The sequence below is a fragment of the Fusarium odoratissimum genome (assembly GCF_000260195.1).
Source record: "Fusarium odoratissimum NRRL 54006 unplaced genomic scaffold supercont1.4, whole genome shotgun sequence".
In the NCBI taxonomy this organism is placed as follows: Eukaryota; Fungi; Ascomycota; class Sordariomycetes; order Hypocreales; family Nectriaceae; genus Fusarium; species Fusarium odoratissimum.
The window spans coordinates 1095865-1114136 of NW_022158690.1; the positions used below are offsets into that span (position 1 = coordinate 1095865).

At 49.1% G+C, this 18272-nt stretch overlaps 8 protein-coding genes across 14 annotated transcripts; 4 read left to right on the forward strand and 4 right to left on the reverse strand.

Moving 5' to 3' along the window:
* The first annotated feature begins 142 nt into the window (after positions 1–142).
* FOIG_03532 (uncharacterized protein) lies at positions 143–1346 on the forward strand. The gene has a single exon (XM_031201436.1). It carries the CDS (start codon positions 241–243, stop codon positions 1141–1143), a length of 903 nt encoding a protein of 300 aa, XP_031068960.1. The 5' UTR covers positions 143–240; the 3' UTR covers positions 1144–1346.
* FOIG_03533 (uncharacterized protein) lies at positions 143–2202 on the reverse strand. Its single transcript, XM_031201437.1, has 2 exons — positions 1755–2202; positions 143–1702 (listed from the first exon to the last, which is right to left on the reverse strand). The coding sequence occupies exons 1-2, from the start codon at positions 1979–1981 to the stop codon at positions 1360–1362; spliced, it is 570 nt and encodes a 189-aa protein (XP_031068961.1). The 5' UTR covers positions 1982–2202; the 3' UTR covers positions 143–1359.
* Positions 2203–2319: 117 nt separating this feature from the next.
* FOIG_03534 (uncharacterized protein) lies at positions 2320–4856 on the forward strand. The gene is made up of 3 exons (XM_031201438.1): positions 2320–2841; positions 2895–3346; positions 3396–4856. The coding sequence occupies exons 1-3, from the start codon at positions 2425–2427 to the stop codon at positions 3994–3996; spliced, it is 1470 nt and encodes a 489-aa protein (XP_031068962.1). The 5' UTR covers positions 2320–2424; the 3' UTR covers positions 3997–4856.
* Positions 4857–5045: 189 nt separating this feature from the next.
* On the forward strand, positions 5046–5876 carry FOIG_03535 (uncharacterized protein; the record flags this gene model as incomplete). The annotated part of the gene is made up of 1 exon (XM_031201439.1): positions 5046–5876. One exon carries the CDS (start codon positions 5046–5048, stop codon positions 5874–5876), a length of 831 nt encoding a protein of 276 aa, XP_031068963.1.
* Positions 5877–6387: 511 nt separating this feature from the next.
* Positions 6388–11667, forward strand: FOIG_03536 (uncharacterized protein). Its single transcript, XM_031201440.1, has 2 exons — positions 6388–6797; positions 6848–11667. The coding sequence occupies exons 1-2, from the start codon at positions 6600–6602 to the stop codon at positions 9113–9115; spliced, it is 2466 nt and encodes an 821-aa protein (XP_031068964.1). The 5' UTR covers positions 6388–6599; the 3' UTR covers positions 9116–11667.
* Positions 6424–11773, reverse strand: FOIG_03537 (uncharacterized protein). Of its 7 annotated transcripts, XM_031201443.1 has the most exons (6): positions 10781–11773; positions 10693–10723; positions 10559–10626; positions 10490–10495; positions 9805–10430; positions 9319–9750 (listed from the first exon to the last, which is right to left on the reverse strand). In XM_031201443.1, exons 1-6 carry the CDS (start codon positions 10821–10823, stop codon positions 9379–9381), a joined length of 1146 nt encoding a protein of 381 aa, XP_031068967.1. In that variant the 5' UTR covers positions 10824–11773; the 3' UTR covers positions 9319–9378. The 7 variants fall into 7 exon arrangements, with proteins under 7 accessions (XP_031068966.1, XP_031068965.1, XP_031068971.1 ...); XM_031201442.1 differs by having other exon boundaries at positions 6424–9750; positions 10693–11773; XM_031201441.1 differs by having other exon boundaries at positions 6424–10430; positions 10693–11693.
* A 388-nt stretch (positions 11774–12161) lies between these two features.
* FOIG_03538 (uncharacterized protein) lies at positions 12162–15453 on the reverse strand. Its single transcript, XM_031201448.1, has one exon. It carries the CDS (start codon positions 15125–15127, stop codon positions 13004–13006), a length of 2124 nt encoding a protein of 707 aa, XP_031068972.1. The 5' UTR covers positions 15128–15453; the 3' UTR covers positions 12162–13003.
* A 300-nt stretch (positions 15454–15753) lies between these two features.
* Positions 15754–18124, reverse strand: FOIG_03539 (uncharacterized protein). Its single transcript, XM_031201449.1, has one exon. The coding sequence runs from the start codon at positions 17069–17071 to the stop codon at positions 15905–15907; it is 1167 nt and encodes a 388-aa protein (XP_031068973.1). The 5' UTR covers positions 17072–18124; the 3' UTR covers positions 15754–15904.
* Between the last annotated feature and the right edge of the window lie 148 nt (positions 18125–18272).

Below are 18272 nucleotides of genomic sequence, written 5' to 3' on the forward strand. Positions count from 1 at the left end.
CTGCTATTCAAATTATCACACTCAGCCTGTACCGAGACCTCTTAGATACGGCCCCACTAGCATCGGCCCCACAGTCCATCCACAGAAGCTTAGCTCACCGCCCAGGCCCACCCCTCCACTGGCCAGAAAATTTCCCCGGCAAAATTCTCAAAAGTTTTGACGTCCAATTCAGATCCGCGACGATTTGCACCGCAAGCGTTGAATATCCCAGCTTCATCAATTCAACACAAACATTTCACAATGGCCGGACCTGGAAACAAAAAGAAGAGACAACACGACGGTCGTCTACAACGGCCCTCAAAGAAGCAAAAGAGAAAGCAACTCCGAGATTACAACAGTGACTCTGAACCCGAGGAGGCGCAAGAGTTTGACGCTGTAAATCTGCTTGATTCAGACGACGATATTCACAATGTCAAGGTGGACGATGTTGGCGACTCCGAAAATGAAGTTTCAAGCTCAGAAGACGAGGGCGCTGTAACAAATAAGCCCCTGAAGAAGACAAAAACAAACGCCAAGAATACCAGAGACAGCAAACCAGAAGCCGAATCCGACGAAGGGGAAGACGATGATGACGATGAAGGGTCAGATGATGACGATGAGGATGGCGCGTCCACAAACAAACGCAAAAAGTCGAAGCGAAACGACCCCAATGCTTTCGCAACATCGCTCTCCAAGATTCTCTCCACCAAGTTATCATCGTCCAAGCGATCAGATCCTGTCCTCGCCCGAAGTGCCGCAGCACACGAAGCCTCCAAGGCCGCTGTCGACAGCGCCTTAGAATCTAAGGCGAAAAAGCAGATGCGCGAGCAGAAGAAGCGAGCTTTCGAGAAGGGCCGTGTAAAGGATGTTCTTATCGCTACCACAAACGACGCCACTGGAGAGCTCGAGACATCGACATCCGAGATTATGGAGACAGAGAGGAGGCTACGAAAGGTTGCGCAGCGTGGTGTTGTCAAGCTGTTCAACGCCGTTCGTGCCGCACAAGTCAAGGCTGTTGAAGCTGAGAAGGGTGTGAAAAAGGAGGGTGTTATCGGTATGAAGAAGCGAGAGGAAAAGGTCAATGAGATGAGTAAGAAGGGATTCCTGGAATTGATCGCTTCAGGCGGTGGTGGGTTAAAAAAGGGAGCGCTTGAGGAGGCGTAATATCATTTCAGTGTGTTCATTTCTTTCTTTCGTTTAAGAGGAGTAGTGGAATCACCAGGCCGTGCTCTTCCGGCCTTACAACTAAATGTCACAACAAAGATACCCCGTATGATGCACCTGAATCCCCGCCATCGCCCGGTCTTTTCCAAATACAGTAGTTTTACAAGTACAGAGTTTTCCTCATCTCATATCAAAACATGTGCTTCATTAAGCTTCTTAACTGAAATCGCTCGCTTGCAGGTTCCTTGTCATAGATGGCAGCTTCACCACTAGGCCGTCTAGCTCCTTGGTCATCTTAACTTGGCAGCCCAATCGACTCGTCTCGGTGAGTCCAAAGGCCAGGTCCAGCATATCGTTCTCGTCATCCTCGGGCTCGGGCATCTTGTCGAAATATGCGTCGTCGGCAACGATAACATGGCATGTCGAGCAGGCGCAAGATCCTCCGCATGCGCCCTCCATCTCTAGATCGTTTGCTTGGGCGATATCGAGAAGGTTATCCCCCTCAGAAACAGCAAACTTGTTCTCTGTGCCGTCCTTCTCGATGAATGTGACATAAAGTCTAAGTAATGTCAGCCGAATGCTTTCCAGTTGGGATTTTAGGTTCAACATACTCTTCACCGGGCTTCGGGGGGTCAATATGTCCATGGCGCCGTTGTGTCGTGGTAGTAAATGCTCTATGGGAAACAGGCGAGAAGCGAGTAAATCGAGAGATTGTAGGAGATCGACCCTTGGACGTCCGAGACAGTACATTCTGGCCAAGTCGCATTGACTGTATTGTTCGTGGTGCCGTAGCCGGGAGCTTGGCCAAGCAAGTCGCAAAGGATCGTGACGCAGACATAGTTTCGGCGAATTCGGGATATTGGCGGGGTTCTCGTCGAAAATTAATGGAGGAATTGAGGGGCTCGAGCGTTATATGTTCAATGACAAGCTGTACGGTCCTTCAGTTGAAGAGGGAAAGTGTTGAAACGCTCTAGATGCGCCAATTTCGGTCAATGGACGCTTATGCCCCCGTCTCGTCCTCTCACGTCCAAGGTGATATTAAGCAAGCCCGAAAAAAAGTGAGTAGCTTCGGATAGCGGATCAGCAAAACAGCGCTTTCGGCCGGGAAATTCATTGGCCGGAGTCCGACGTCTAACTCCGGGTGGCCGGGGTGGGGCCATTGGCAGGCATGATTTCATTTTCTCTGGTGAGAATCGGGTAACGTTGGAGCTCTCAACTGTCGCATTTTCTCTATAATTATTTTTTATAGAGGTTTATGTCGTCGTGTTGTCTCGGCCAACCATGTCGACTCACAGAGAAGGCGTCAATCCCTTGAGGCCGTACTACATCCCTCCCACAATTGGAGAAGCCGCCGAGACAGTCAATAAGTCGAGCCCTAGCCCAAACCCATTCCCCGATGGACGACATGTGACTGCAGCTGGTGAAAGATATGCCTCCAAAGCACGCGATATTCTCTCCGACCTCGAATACAATGATTATCTAGGCGATACCTCCCCGTCTATGGTCCAGAATGTCAAGGACCTTATCGACGAGCTGCTATGGAAGTACACCTCAGTGCTCATGGCCCAACCTTTCGAGGTGGCAAAGACATTGCTTCAGGTCCGGAACCAGGATGAAAATGCTGTATATGAAACTCCTGTTGAGCCGGAGACGCCTAAGAGACAGCCCTCTTTTCATGGAAGCTCTATGTACGGCGGTGTAAGTGAATTTCGAGCTTGGTGGGAGGTACACCGCTAAATCATAACGCATAGTTCGGAGACTCAGATTCTGAAGGCGAGGAACCTGCCTATTTCACATCTCACGTACCATCGACTCCCAGTCCTTCGACTCCTAGAAGCTCGCACGGTCGACGAGCTCCCTCTCCTGTTAAGAAACCGAATGTTCCGGAACATTACCTCACACTTCGCCGACCAGATTCGATTCTTGAAGTGATCGGGCAGCTATGGGGAAAAGAAGGTGCTTGGGGTGTATGGAAGGGATCAAATGCAACATTTCTCTATACGGTGTTGCAGTCGCTGCTGGAAAACTGGGGTAGAAGTTTTCTCAGTGCGATTTTCAATGTCCCGGACATGGGCGTTAGAGAGGACATTGATCGCATGATCGATATCGCCTCGCCGTATCCTTGGGCGTCGCTCTTTGTTGCCGCGACTGCTGCCGTGGCTACAGGACTCGCTCTCTCACCATTAGACTTGGTGCGAACTAGGTATGATCTATCGCATCTTGTTTACAAAAGCAAAACTAATATTGGCTAGACTTATCGTCACTCCGAGCTCAAACGGCCAGCGCAGGACGCTAGCCACCCTCAGAAACCTCCCCTCATACCTCTGCTCGTCGATGCTAGTATTGCCAACCGTCCTCAACTCATTGATCCATCCTCTTATCACTCTCTCAACACCCCTGGTTCTCCGAACTCAGTTCATGATCGACAGCCAGGTCTCGCCAATGACCTTTTCTATCGCCAAATTTGTCGCCTCATCATCTGCAATCCTGCTCAAGCTTCCTATTGAGACTGTCCTTCGACGTGGTCAGGTTTCGGTTCTGTCAAGCCACGAATATGTGCAAGCACTTAGCGGTCCTGACCAACAATTCACAACTATTGTCCCCCCAGGACGTTATGAAGGCACTTTTGGCACCATGTTCCATATCGTGAACGAAGAGGGAACTCACGAGGTCGCCAGCACGAAACCAGCCGTAGCAAAGAAAGGCAAGGCTAAGACTAAGGGTGTTGCCGCCACAGTCTACAAGGGCCAGGGTCGCGAGGGACTCTGGAGAGGCTGGAAGGTCAACTGGTGGGGACTTGTTGGTCTTTGGACTGCCAGCGTGGTTGGCCATGGCGGGGAAGGCGAGTTCTAAGACGGCACAATGATGAATGTTTGTGGTGTATGCACTGAGGTGCATTTTCCTGGCATGGCGTTGCGGTTGGGATGTATCTCTCCCCTACGAGCTTGACGAAGAGACGGCATGATATCCACCTCCATCTTTCTAAAAATGGTGTAAAATGACAAAAGGGGTTGTTTTCTAGTAGTTCACAATATTTATATCCAAACGACAGATCACAACTCTTGAATATCTTACGAATTTCTGTTCACTTGACAGTCAAGTGAGATTTCGGCTTGATAGATTTCTTTTGCTTAGCAAGCTAGGTGCTGAGCCTGCCCTTAATTTCAGTCTTTCTCGACTGCCCGATCCGATGCTCTCATACTTGTCAGCCAGCCTTCGGCATCCCGGGACTCTAATTCAGCCGTCTCAACTCCAAGTGGCGTACGGGTTGCTGCAGGTCATTGACCAACGCCTCTCCAATGAGTACGCACAGTCGGAATACCCCATATTGAAACAACGGCTGCAAGCCCCTGTCATGTTCTGTTCCGTTTGCATGCAGATAGAAACAGCACCCTATTCGTCTAGAGACCAAGTTGACGCCTTGGTTCAGCCTCTTCCCCCTGATTCAAGCAGTCATAATACGGCGTTCACCGCTGACTCTAGTTTCTCGTCTGATGTATCTCCTACTGTGGCTGTTTCTTGGCCCTGTGGAAATCTTGTCTGGGAATGTTGTACAGATCAGGGGATAAAGGTTGACAGCCGAAGGGGAGACCAATCATGATACAGCCGATACATCCTTCGGGTGTTGATTCGCCAAGAAACAGGATAACTACATCGGAGGAAAGCTCCTATGTGCCTTTAATCAAGGTAAGGTTATCGTTGGTGTGGAGGAGATGCAGGGGGGTTTCAAACGCAGATATTCAAATGAAATTTGATAGTCCCAGCTTCAGGTATAAAATCTGAGTGATTTCCCAAGGTTAGGAGGAGTGAAAAACGCAGAGCATTTCCTTCATCCAGTTCCAACACTCTTTCTTTGACTACACACTCATTGACATTTCTCAACTTCTGTCGTTATCTTCACCATGAGCCTTCTCTCCGAGATGACTCGTTTCAAGGCCGCTTGCTGGCTTGCCCTTCTTCTTCCTGCAATCACCGTTTCTGCCCATGGTCATGTTGATGAGATCATCATCAACGGTGTGTCTTATCAAGGCTATGGCAGCACTGACTTTCCTTACATGGAGAACCCGCCTGTCGTTGCTGGCTGGACCATCTCGCAGCGAGACAATGGTTTCGTTTCTCCTGAAGCCTATGGCGATTCTGATATCATCTGCCACCGCGATGCCACTCCAGCCGAGGGCCACATTGAAGTCACAGCAGGCGATGTCATCACCCTCCGATGGTCAGGCTGGCCTGAGAACCACATAGGCCCTGTCTTGAACTACCTCGCCAATTGCAAGGGCCCTTGTGAGCGAGTTGACAAGACTGAGCTTGAGTTCTTCAAGATTGATGGTCTGGGTCAACTTGAACAGGGCACTCCTGGCAGGTATGCAGACAGCGTTCTTCAAGAGAATGGATACAGGTGGAACGTCCGGATTCCAGAGAACATCGCATCCGGGAACTACGTTCTTCGACACGAGATCATTGCTCTGCACAATGCTCTTGAGCGAGGCGGTGCCCAAAACTATCCACAATGCTTCAACCTCCGAATCACGGGTGATGGTTCCGACTCCCCCTCTGGGTACCTCGGTACCGAGCTTTACGACATCGAAGATCCGGGCATTCTTGTCAATGTCTACTCCAGCTCTGTTGACTATGAAGTTCCTGGCCCAACCATCGTTGAAGGAGGGGTATCGTCTGTTGAGCAGAGCCCTTCCAGAGCTACGACGACTGCAAAGTGTACCACTCGGTACTAGACTGATTGTTTATGGCAGGCTTGGTTTCTAATCGAGGGTGGTTGCTGATATCTTTGTGACTTGTGTTGTTTGTCGATGGTGTCTCTTCTTTGGGGCGAGGCTCTTTATGGGTACCAAATATTGAAATAAAGTTCTTTGTATCAGTTCAACAAGAGGCTTTTCTTTCTAGCACTGGTCCCTGATTCCCATGGTCTTCGTTTACCGAAATATCCTCAGTCAAGTGTTACAGCAGGCTGGAGACTTGGTTTCATAGGAAGATGTGATACGTTAGGTCTCCATTTCCAGTCGTCAAAGAACTGCATTACCATCCACAAAGACGACAAGACGAACACTGAGCATATGGGAATAAAAAATTCTTACTAATATCTAGCAGAGAGTAAAACTAAAAAAACATATTTGCTCGCATTAATTCATGGCCATCTCCAGGGCCGTTCCAGTGTAGGGTAACTCACCAGTCGTGGCATTTAACATTAAAGCCCCACGTGATCTGGCGTTTTGTATGTCACGTCGCTCAAAGAACCCTTTCTCTATTTGCCTTTACTTATGTCAACTTAATTCTTTGTTCTCGAAGATTGCCCCCCCCTTTAGCTTTAAGGCTCATCAATACTTGATTGGCAAATTGCGCTATGCGCTGATCTTCAAGATTCATCTCCGCGCTCGCACGACGCGCGCTGTCACATCTCCTTTTCAATATCTTGCGCCTCAGCAGATACCACCAACATCATGGCGCAATCAGGTGTCGAACAACCACCGTTGAATGGCGAAAAAGCGCCTGCTCCTGAACCGCGCAAATTCAAGGCCTCAGATCTTCCTCTACCTTCCGCGACAAGAGCAGCAATAGAATCGCTTGCCCATAGCTTCAAGAAGGAGGGAGCCTACGATTCTATTCGAAAACAAGTTTGGGACAAGTTTGAAGCCAGCGTATGATGAGATAGGAACACATGCGCAATGCCATACTAATGCATAATTAGGATTACGAGGCGCAGGTCACAAAATCGATTCTCGAGGTGGCCGAGCAGGAAATTGAGCGCAACCCACAGCAGCTTCTCACACTTGACCGGAGAAAGGCTGCAGCTCTAATCGATGGCGCTCTAGAGAGATCTGGGGTTTATCACAAAGCTGAAGATGTCATTAGCCAGCTGATCGATGTGGGCGCCATAGAGGAGCGAATCCGCGAAACACGCCGGGCCGAAGTCGGCGAGGAAGCAGCTGAGGCAGAAAAGCTTCGAGGCGCCAAAACAGACGAAGAATATGAGGCTGAGACTGAGGCTCGACGTGCGGAGCGTGAAAAAGTTCGGGAAGAACTGCGACAAAAAGAGGCTGCAATCGAGGAGGAGAAACGGAGGATCCTCAAAGAGGAACGAAAGAAGGAAGAGCGAGAGCGAGAGAAAGCTGAAATCAAACGCCAGGAAGAAAGAGATGAGCGTCGTCGAAAGCGCGAACAAGAGCGCGAGGAACGTGAAAGACTCCGAGATATTGAAAGAGAAAAGCGACACAAAGAGCGCGAGCGTGATAGGGACCGAGACCGTGACACAAGGGATAGAGATAGAGACAGGGACAGGGACAGGGACAGGGACCGCGATCGGGATAGGGACCGAGACCGAGATCGCGACCGGGATCGTCATCGTGATCATGACCGACATAGGGATGATCGCCACAAGGAGAAACCAGCGGTCTCTACAGAGCTGAAAGAGAAGCTCTCCAAAGAAGAACACGACCGACTGGAGCAAGAGGCTCTGGCCGATCTGCTCCGCGAAAGCTCCAAGCCAGCCCAAAAGCAAGAGTTGGAGATTGATTCTTCCCTCGCACCGCCGCCACGCAAAACGGGGCCCGTTTCGGCTATCAACCCGATCAGGCGAGAACGTTCGTCGATTGCAGAGGGCCGCAAAACCAGCGATGCAGGGCTCGGAGCTGAACGGGATGGCCCTGGAACACCTGCACAGGCCAAGAGACCTGACGCGGACGATCGAGAGCCGAGTCGTAGTGCTTCTCGGATCGTCGACCGCGATGGGGATCGCGAGAGAGATAGAGAACGTGATCGCTTAAGGGAACGAGATTCTCGTCGCGATAGACGCTCAAACTCCCCACGCAGAGGCATCAGTGGTTCGCGTGTTCGGGACAGACGTGACAGAAGCCGGTCTCGAGCTAGAAGGGAGAGGACTCGTTCACGAACTGGCAGAGAGGACCGTGCTGTTAGAAGCCGATCACGACCCAAGTATGACCACTACGAGCGAAGCAGATCCCGAAGGCGTGATCGTAGCCGTTCTCGACCTAGAGTGGTCGAGCGAAGAGAGAGAAGCCAATCTAGACCTAGACCCGAGCGCCGAGATCGAAGCAGAGACAGAAGGGACCGCTCACGACTGCGCTCTGATAGACGGGATAGGAGCCGTTCCCGTACTCGACGTGATCAGAGCAGGTCTCACGACACTCGCCTTGGTGGAGCTGATCATTATGATCCTCGAGAAAGAGACCGTGAACGAGACAGAGACCGACCTCGTGACCGAGAGCGCGGCCGCGAGAGATCTCCTCTGAGACGCAGAAGCCGAGAAAGGCCTGGTAACGACCGTGATCAAGCAAAGCCTCGCGAGAAGGAACAGGAAAAAGCGGCCCCCGAGAAAGAACGGGAAAAGGAAAAACCAAATGAGCGTCGTAGTCGCTCTCCCTCACGAGCCACCGCCACCGCCGCACGACCGAGCTCCAGCAAAGCTCAGGATGGCCTTGAGGAGTGGAAGATGGAAGAAGTCAGAAAGCGGGAAAAAGAAGCCAAGGCTTATCTGGCGGCTCAGAAGGACGCCAGGAATAAAGGCCTCCCAATCCCTGGACTCGACGATAAAAAAAGCAGTGGTGAAATATCTCCTGACATACGCCGCCGCCGGATTCAGGACGATATTGACAGATACACGCCTGGAGGTCGTGAGGAGCGGAGGAGAAGTCGTTCCAGGAGCCGCAGCCGACAACGTGATGCAACAAAAGATCGAGACCGGGAAAGAGAAAGAGACAGAGACAGAGATAGAGGTGATCGTGATAAGCTGAGGGGTGGAGATAGCTATCGCGAGCGAGATAGGGACAGAGATCGTGATAGGGACCGAGACCGAAGAGACAGGGACAGAGATCGCGATACGGATCGACGTGATCGTGAAAGGGATCGTGAAAGAGAACGATCGAGGGATAGGAGGAACAGGCGAGAGCGTAGTCTATCTCCTCGACGAGAAAGGCGGGGAAGTAGAAGCCGCCGTTGATAATGAGTTGGTTTTCACCTCATAACAATTACACTTTTGGCAGTTTTCAGGAGTATTGGAGGTCTAGCCATATAGCTGGAAGTTCGTTTGCCATGGGTTAGGTGGTTTAATAAGATACCCCTTTAAGCATGAATTGATACCATCATAGCAGGGCTCTTCGACCAGTTTAGCATCACAGCTCTACGACAGATGGGATACATAAGTTCATTGAAACGTTTGATCATTATTAAAAGTCTATATATAGTGCCTAAGTGAAATCGTCATCAATGGGCAAACCAGGACGAGGTCACCCGAGTTACATGCTCGCTAGATAGCCCGTGATAATGCCATAACGCGCCAGCAATTATCACGGTGATGAAACCCAAACATCCAATCATGATGGCTTTGCGTAAAGTAGGAGACATCTCGCCCTCTCGATTTAGGGTACCGGTACCCCATGCAACCGCTTCTTCCCACATGTTGAGGAGTTGTTCGTAACCGATCGAATATAGAACAAGACCCATAAGGGCAACGGCGTATCCCAGTGTTTGTGTAAGGGAGATGTGAGTACCCCAAAGCACAACAGAAGCAGCCACGAGAAGGATGCTCTTAAGAATGCCACTCAGAGTCATGACAAGTCCTGATGTTTTACCGATCTGAACAGGAGTTAGCAGTGAAAGTGAATCGCGGGGGATTGGATTCTGGCTTACAAGGAAGACACTGATGACATTCAAGAAGAATGCAAGGCAAGCATTGGCAAGCAGTACGCCATAACCGGCTTGAGCTGCATCTTCCCACTTAAATCGGGGGCCTTCACTGAACAAGACAACGACCATGTTCATAAGGGTACAAACAGGTGCGTAATAGTAGAGGCCGACAAGAGGATCCATACGGAGACCCTCGGCACTGAGCATGACCTGAATCATGACAACACGCACGGCTTCGGCAATGGTGCCACACATCTGAAAGATAAAACCCCACCAGGAGAACTCGATCTCTCCAAAACTGGAAATGGCGACACCAGCAACAATGAGCATGATGTTGCCAAATGTCTTACTATCCGGCTGAGCAACACCCCACACCCACGAAGCCACGAGAGTGCAGACAGGGCCGGTAGATTTGAGCATCTGAATAAAAGCAACAGACAGGTAGAGGTACACGATGTTGGAAAAGACGAGTGAGGCGGAGTAGAGGACGCCGATAGGGAGAATGGTCCGTATGTAGAGTCGTCGAGTGATTGGGAGTGAATGGCGTGAATCGAGAAGAGTAGTAGTGCGAGCAAGCAGTTGCGTTGCTATTGTTGCAAAAACAAGATGCCATGTTGTGAGGATGATAGCTGGTAGCTTGTTAGTTTCACGTCATGATGCACTATGCATGAACAAGTAGAATACTCACGATATCCTATAAGGGTAAGTTAGCAAACGAATTCAATTTTGACGACTTGATCGATAGCAGGAAACTTACGGAATCCAGCAGTGTCAATTAGCCACTTGTTGAAGAGAATCGTGGTGTTGGAAAAGAAAATCCATGTTCTGTTCAAACATCATGTTAGACATCCCCGCACATATAGAACTTATCCACATCTAGAGTTCACATACATTATGTAGACGGACGCGTGTATTCTCGAACCTGTTCCCTGGTTTAGAGGCTTTTCTGAGAATCCATTGTCGACAGCCTCAGACCCACGCGACATCCTGTTGTTGGCCTCCAGATCATTTGATCCCGCCATTGTTTCGAGTGTCTCAGTTTAAAAGTTAACAATGCTTCGATTTCGTTTCTCGAGTTTGGGAGGAGTAAGAAGTGATCGATGCCTTGCTGACTGTCGTCGGAGACACGATACAGCGCGTAAATAGTGTAAAGCCACCTGGAGCTAGACCCAAACTCTCCTCTTCGAGTGACGTATTATCCAAGGGAGAGCAGGGAGAGCAGGGAGAAAAAAGGTCGAGAATCCAAAAAGAGAGAGGAGAAGAAAAGGGACCGAAAGTAAAGAAAAAGAAATTCGGTGTCTTAAGAGGCTGGAAAGAGAGAGTTCGATGATGAGGAGGTCTCACAAGACAAGTCGAATAGCACGGTTTGGGAAAGTGGCTGGTCGAGCAACTTCCTGTTGGTGCAAGCGGAAGCTGATCTGATGCGAGCTTGTTAGTTGCGACTGCCTTTATTAGTGATGTGATCGATCTGTGTATGAAAGCAGGAAGCTTCATATACGTCGTTCTTTGTTCTCAGAATTATTTGCTTTTAGATTTATTGCAAAAAAACAAAGAAACAGAAGCAGAGACAAAAGTAGGAGATAACCTTCAAAATTTCGACAAGGCACCACACACGTGGGTTCATCGTACTTATTAACAAAACACGATACAATCGCAGTCAAGGATGTACGTTTTCTCATCGCGCTCAGCCTCGAAATGGGCCTGCCCCTAGCCAAACGTCGGCTCAATGTTGCCGATCTCTGACATAGACAACCCAACATCGGCTCCCAAACGAACAAATCCTACGACTTAACGCCCTGCTCTTCAGACAAAGACGCCGAGTTCCAACCAACAACTGGGTCAAAGAGCGGAACTAATACGTCAACAGACCCTCGTGAAAGAATTCCCCGTCGTTCGTCTTACTCCTCGTACCTGCCAAGCAAGTTACGCTCAAACCTATCATCACAGGCGAAGCTTTTCCAGTGCAAAGGGGCGCAGGGCAAATCGTCCCACAAGGCAAAAGCTGGCTAGACGGCAAGGCAAGCCCATGCGGATCAGCACCTAGGGGGCATGGATGTCAGAGACCCTATCCCGGGGGTTTCTGTTTACGGATTGACCAATCAGGCTGATGCCTTGACACAGCTAAGCGTTGTCCCCTGGTTGGCACAGGAAGCTTGGCATAATTGCGAGCTGTTTATACGAGGAGACCCTCCTTGTTCTAGATTTCATCTGTAACCACCTAACTTGTTTGGTCCTCTGGACTGTGGGACTGTGAGAGCAGGATGAACAGAAAGCACATGGCAGCTGTCAATTCTCCCTTTGATCGGTCTTGGCCGAGTACGTAGCACCTCACAGACCAGGTCCTCGAAAGTTGAACTGGCTCTAATCTGATGGGGCCACTAACAGTTATACGAGCTGTTGAATTCCTCCAGAATTGCGATGTTCATTGCATCTGAGGAATTATGCCAAGGGACTTGCATATCGATGACATCTCATATTGTCTCTAACTAGTATTTTCCTCAACATGACACATTTAGCAGATATTCAGAAACTCACCATCAACTTAGACGCCCTCCTTACTAGTTGCCGATATAACCGCGGAGTGAAGTTTATCCCGCTTCTTCAGGAGGTTGATCAACCAACTGACACTACAGAATACCACTACGCATTTTCCCTCGGCGTCCTGCCGTTATTGTTTCGGCACTCCGTCGGGTCCGTTCCCACTGAAGTGGGCCAAACCGCTTCTCGACTCTCTATTCTCGGCCCTTCAGTGCCGGCACCATATTTATAACTTTTTTTGGCCTTTCCTTCACTGAAACATATTAACCCATTCATCCAAGCGAGAAACAACAATTTCGGTTAACAATTCAATTCTGGCTTGTGACAACGATCGGTTTGCTGCGCCGAGAAACCTGTCTATGCATTATAATCCTGTGCACAGAGTACCACCATTGGTATCAACCCTTATAATAACCTAACTAACTTCAATACAACATGCCCTTTGAACCGCTTTCTCTCTCTATCCCAGACCCTTCTTACAATAAACAGGTATGCCAACCATTGTTAACTGGTTCTTCAACGCCATCGCTATGCTTTTGAATAAAACCCATAAATGACACCAAGCGTGTCTGCTCTTCGCTTGTTGCGCGCCGAGACTTGAAGCCTTGTCTACTCATGCACCGCCTCTTCCTTTCCAAATTCCATCCTTCAGCTTTACAATGCATTATGGCGCAACATGAACCAATGGAGCTGTATTGGTGATCAGATTAGAGCCGCGCGTTGTCGTTTCAACGGCAGCCTGATCATTTGCGATGCATGACGTGGCGTCTTCTTCCAAATTCGATGCCCCCTCTGGCTTGCCATTGGACGTTTGAGTTTCGTGCCCCTGGGTTATTTGAGCCGTGTTGTCCGTTGCACTGGCCAGCCCGGTTGCGGCACCAAGATCTGCAACCTCATTGGCATCTTGCATACTTTCGTCTTGATTGTTCATAGCCATCGTAGAGTCCACACAGTCGTAAAAGAGCATAAAGACGCCGGGGGAAAGGCTAAGCACTACATCCTCGCTAACCTTTGAGACGTTGTGATCGCTCAGCCTCCACCAGTCCATCTCAGGTTCATCGATGTCGTTCTCTTGATTCTTTGATTCGAGCTCAGGCTGAATATCCACCTTGCTATCAGGTTCCTCATCGTCAACTGTTTTGACAGGCGGGCTATGTCGTGGATATCTGCGATAACAGATGTAGTGCCCGTTCTCGTGCCGCCCATAGTGTGTCACCACTGCTCGAAGCTCATAGATAGGTCCCGTAAATTTGGATGAGCCTTGGTCGCCAGCTATCATTGATTCTCGAGGGTCCCCGTCCCATTTCTCCTCTGCACTCGATGCCTGGGTTGAGGAATTGGGGGCACTACCCAAACACCACGGGCCAAGATCCAGTGTCATGGGAAAGTTGACTGGAGCCGAGTTCTTCATCATGTTGAAAGTAGAAGGATCAAACACCGATCGTTGCATGTGGATTGCCAAGCTTTTTGGCGCTCGAGAAATCACAATCTGCTTGGTCTTCGTAGAGCTGACTTTGTTATTAGCCGGAATGCTGCACTTTTCCGTCAGAGTTTTTTCCTCAAAATCATCTTCTTCCAAAGCTAGCTTCACTGCCTCAAGTCGGTGCAGAGCTTTTTGGAGCTGCTCGTCTGGCGTCCCGTTGTGTCGCATCCTGTCTACCAACTTAGACAAAAGGTCTTCATGCTTCAGAAGGGTACACTTGGCACACTCGACGTTCTCGATCGCTTCCACTTTGCTGTAAGCGTCCAGCCTTTCATACAGGTCATGCTGATTCTTGTTCAAACCAAGACTCAGTGTCAAGCATGTGAAAGGTATCATGGATAACCCCTCGGAATGTTCACACCGAACACAGGCCACTCTTTGTGCGAGCATACCCTCCAACGGATTGTGACCCGACTTGATCTCGGGTGCAGTTATTATGCTTTGATAGCCACTATCGTCGCTATGCTCACTTACAGCAGCGTCGTCTTTATCAATCTTAAAGGCCAGACCGGGATGTTGAGGCTGCGCGTTCTTGATAGCCTTTGCGACACTCTTATCGATATCGTCTAATAATTTAGAGTAGTATTCTTGAGCATCCTGTTGAGTCCATGTGCTCATAGACTTGAGCAGACTTGGAGTCCATAACGTGCGTCCATAATTCGAAACGTCGTTCAGGTCGGCGATCAGGGTCCGTAATGTTTGCGCAACGTCTTGATCGCCACTTTTATTCGATGCTTCAAGATAGGTGGAGAGGTATTCAGGTAGAGGTTTGAGTGATGAAAGTCCTTGGAGGATGCTATTCTGGTAGCATGAGTTGTCCATATTGCCAAGACCTGGTGGACGATCGGATTCGGTCTTCAAGCCCAAAACGCTGCCGGTCATGGAGAGGGCGCGGTTTCTAACTTCAAAGACTGAGGACATGACGCCGCCGGGACGAGTCAGCCCCAAGACCCTCCGCATCTTGTCGCTTTTGACGGCATGGTGGCTTCGTTCGACGAGACACATTGACTCGGAGGTTGTGATTGTAGTGGAATTGTCGGGTGTATCCAAGGCATTCAGGAGGCTCTCAGGGACAATGAATACAAGACCGTCCCAAAGACTGGTTCCCAAAAGCTGTATTGATTCTTGAAAGGTGGTGGTTGAAGCATATAAGTTGTATGTAATAGTGACGACAACGATGAGACAAGAGATTAGGACACTCGGTTGGGTGATGCGATCCCAAGGATTCTGTTGTGGAAAGAGCTGTCGATGAGCTGCCACTTGATCGTCGTAGAACTCGTCGAAGTCAGGATGTTGAGACGTCATGCTGTATTGGAGGTCGGATTAACCTCCGCCTAGAAATTCGAAGTCGCAGCTCAGCTCGAAGTGTCTTAGCCTCGGACCCGTGATCAGGAAAGTAGTGGTAGAATATTGGTGCCGATCGAAAGGTAAGCCATGGCCTAGCTGCGTGGGCGTGAAAATGCGACAGAGAAAATTGATGCGATAGCGATCGGTATGGTGGTTGAAATGATGCAGTCGGCAGAAATATATAATTGGAGACGCCACTTGAGGAGGCGAGAAAATTGGCAGAATAAGAGGCAATTGCGACAATGAGATGTGATCGTGTTGGAACAGCCTGTGTTGAAATTGATACAACATTGCGTCTTTGCGTTAGTGGATTCTAAAACAATAAGACAGTGCTGTCTCATATTTTACACTGTACAATGTACCTGCATCGTAGTCTTATCTTGTCGTGGCTTTTTAGAATGTTAGTACACGGTAATTTACTATGTATAGAAGATGCTAGAAATCACAAGATACACCACAGAGACATCCGTTAATGATATTTGTAATCTTGTAAATGGAAATTCCAGAGTCTCTAACAAAACTGACAATCCCACGATGGATGACATATCTTTCACCTCCAAAATCACAAATCATGAAGATAGCTGGGTAGGAACAAAGAAAAGGAGTAGACAAATCGTGAAAAAAACATATTATCTATGTACAAGAAAGGTAGACCGTTCATCGTTTTGCATATCATGTTCATCATAATGTTTTTTTTTTCTTTCTCTTTTTTTTTCCCTTCCCTGTTCAAACCAGTCATTGCCGTTTGGCTGGAACGATGTAAGCCAACTTTGGCTCCTCAACGGCAGCATTTTCGAAATTTGACCACATACAGAGCGATACGGGTGTTGCGGGAAGCTCAACAGGGCTTTGGTTCTCATCTACAATTGGAGCAAGCGGTGGGTAGGAGGGTGTGAACCCGGCCGTGGTTGGTGTAACAATGAACTTGTCATCAGGGCCACGAGCCAGGTGCAGGTGTAGTGTTGATGGCGCACTTCTTGTAGAGAAGTATCCCCATGATTCCCGGGCCAACGACATTTCAGGAGTATCTCGATCTCCCTTCTTTCTGAACCATTTCATCCATACAAATATGCCTACTCCAACCAGACAGCAGACGCCAGCAACAGTGCCTGCAGTCACCGCTCCTGTTGGGTTTATACCGCTGCCCTTCTCCTCCTCTTCGTTATCATCTGGAGTGGTTGACTCCGTAGTAGAAGTCGTAGGATCAGCTGAGGCTGAGGGCGGTTGGAAAACCCTGTTAGGTACTTCTGATGTTTCGACTGATAGGATATCAGAAGTTGATGAGGATGTAGTTGTGGATGTAGTTGTGGATGTTGGAGCAGAAGTTGTGGCTGATGTATATTCAGGAACCGGGAGCAAGAAGGCATAGCTTTCGTCCTGGTCTTTGTCGAGTACGCATTCCTTATCGTTTTTGCAACTATATCCAAATGGACAGCATCTCCTGGCCCCGTTCATGGCGCCACAGCGTTTTAGTTTCCGATCTAGTGCAAGTGTTTTGACCTCAGCTTCTGGGTTCGTTGATGGGTTCTGTCTCTCGATGTTGCAGGTTATGGGCAAAATGATCTCGCACTCTCCTTTCGAGTTCTTTGGACAGCATAAAGCGGTTGTGTTTGCAGCAAGGACCTTGCAATCAGCCTGCAAGGAACAACAGAAATCTCCTGGAAGGTCGTTGCCACACCAATGATCTCCGGATATCGGACATGACCCATCTCGCCTTTGGTGTTGTGATGGGAAGTCCAAGAAGGACGGAGGAGCCTTTCGAGGGCTTTCAGGTTCTTCTTTGGCAAAGACTCTAACATGTGGTTCAACGGCAGCTGGACTTGCTGGAGCCAGCAGAAACGAAACCAGCACAAGGAAGATCCTGAGGAGATGTCCCTCGTGAGGCTGGAGAGTAAAAGCCATGGCACATCTACATGGAAGATGGGCGATATCACCGACAGGCTGGAGTTGAGATATGCCAGAAGGAAAGAGAGCTGGTAGTAATGAGAGCGAAGCGCCTCATATGCAGACGCCGTGCAGAAGTTCTTAATGATAAAGAAACGAGAGACGCAACTGAAAGACGCATACCAAGCTATTCCGGCAGCCCAGTCCCATGGTTAGTTCTACTCTACATGAATCACAGACCAGAACCATCTCTATTTTTCGAGCTGTTGGTTCTGTTCTAAGAAACAACCAAGTCAGCCTCGAGAGCATGGGTCGCGGATCGCCTGGTGAAGCCAATCACGAAGGCATCCTAACCGCGGGCGCGACAAATAGCGTGGACTAGGCCCCAAGAATTGGTCGATGTTCCCCTGTAAGTTACTCTCCCCTGACGCAACCCAAACCCTCGGAAGCGAGGCCAGAAACGACTCTCTTTTATAGGGCGGTGGTTTCGAAACCTCAAGGATCGAAGAGACGCAGGTTCAAGGTCTGGCGCTTATACAAGTGGGGAGGATTCCTTGAGGGACGCGCTATTGGGAGTTGAGACAACCACTTGGCCGCGGATGGTGAACGACCAGCCGGCCAAAACGAAACGAAACAATTAAGTCAATCATTGTACCTGTAGGTGTGTCCTCGCGGGACTGCCCTGGGTTCTGATAATGGGCTTGTGCTGTAGCTTATTTAAATCGATGTTGAGAGGAGGGAACTCGAAATAGCAGCTTCGGTATAGCAATTATCGGATTGGCTCTTGAGCCTGATCGTGACTTAGGTTCTCTTCTTTCAATTGATAACTGTCAATAGGATGCATCATATTGGGCATGGATAGCTCCAAGAAAGAAAACACAGTTCCCGTGGTTAAAAGTTGCAGCGACAGGGTTCAGCCATCCGTTGATCCATGCCCTAAAATCCCAGCAACAGGTGGAGTTGTCGGAACAGAAAGGTCTTGTCTGTTGGATCTCGGGTGCAAACTCATATACAGAAGAGCAAACGTTGAGTATTTAAAAATAGGTGAAATATTTCGTATTTAGATTTATAACTATCCTGGCCACTTAGTAACTAGTGAGAGCCAAAACTAACATTTATATCACATCAAGCGCTACCTTCAAGCTTAAGATGCACGTGCCATGTCAATTAACAAAAACGCCCTTTGCTTTGTCGACTCCACGCGAGCTCGGTTTGTCGG

Coding starts and splice junctions, on each gene's coding strand:
- FOIG_03532 (XM_031201436.1), top strand. CDS start 241: ATGGCCGGACCTGGAAACAAAAAGAAGAGACAACACGACGGTCGTCTA.
- FOIG_03533 (XM_031201437.1), bottom strand. CDS start 1,981: ATGTCTGCGTCACGATCCTTTGCGACTTGCTTGGCCAAGCTCCCGGCT. Junction 1,703..1,754: donor CCCCCGAAGCCCGGTGAAGA/GTATGTTGAACC, acceptor GACATTACTTAG/ACTTTATGTCACATTCATCG.
- FOIG_03534 (XM_031201438.1), top strand. CDS start 2,425: ATGTCGACTCACAGAGAAGGCGTCAATCCCTTGAGGCCGTACTACATC. Junction 2,842..2,894: donor GAAGCTCTATGTACGGCGGT/GTAAGTGAATTT, acceptor CATAACGCATAG/TTCGGAGACTCAGATTCTGA. Junction 3,347..3,395: donor TTAGACTTGGTGCGAACTAG/GTATGATCTATC, acceptor AATATTGGCTAG/ACTTATCGTCACTCCGAGCT.
- FOIG_03536 (XM_031201440.1), top strand. CDS start 6,600: ATGGCGCAATCAGGTGTCGAACAACCACCGTTGAATGGCGAAAAAGCG. Junction 6,798..6,847: donor GGGACAAGTTTGAAGCCAGC/GTATGATGAGAT, acceptor ATGCATAATTAG/GATTACGAGGCGCAGGTCAC.
- FOIG_03537 (XM_031201441.1), bottom strand. CDS start 10,823: ATGGCGGGATCAAATGATCTGGAGGCCAACAACAGGATGTCGCGTGGG. Junction 10,627..10,692: donor CACGCGTCCGTCTACATAAT/GTATGTGAACTC, acceptor ATGTTTGAACAG/AACATGGATTTTCTTTTCCA.
- FOIG_03538 (XM_031201448.1), bottom strand. CDS start 15,127: ATGACGTCTCAACATCCTGACTTCGACGAGTTCTACGACGATCAAGTG.
- FOIG_03539 (XM_031201449.1), bottom strand. CDS start 17,071: ATGGCTTTTACTCTCCAGCCTCACGAGGGACATCTCCTCAGGATCTTC.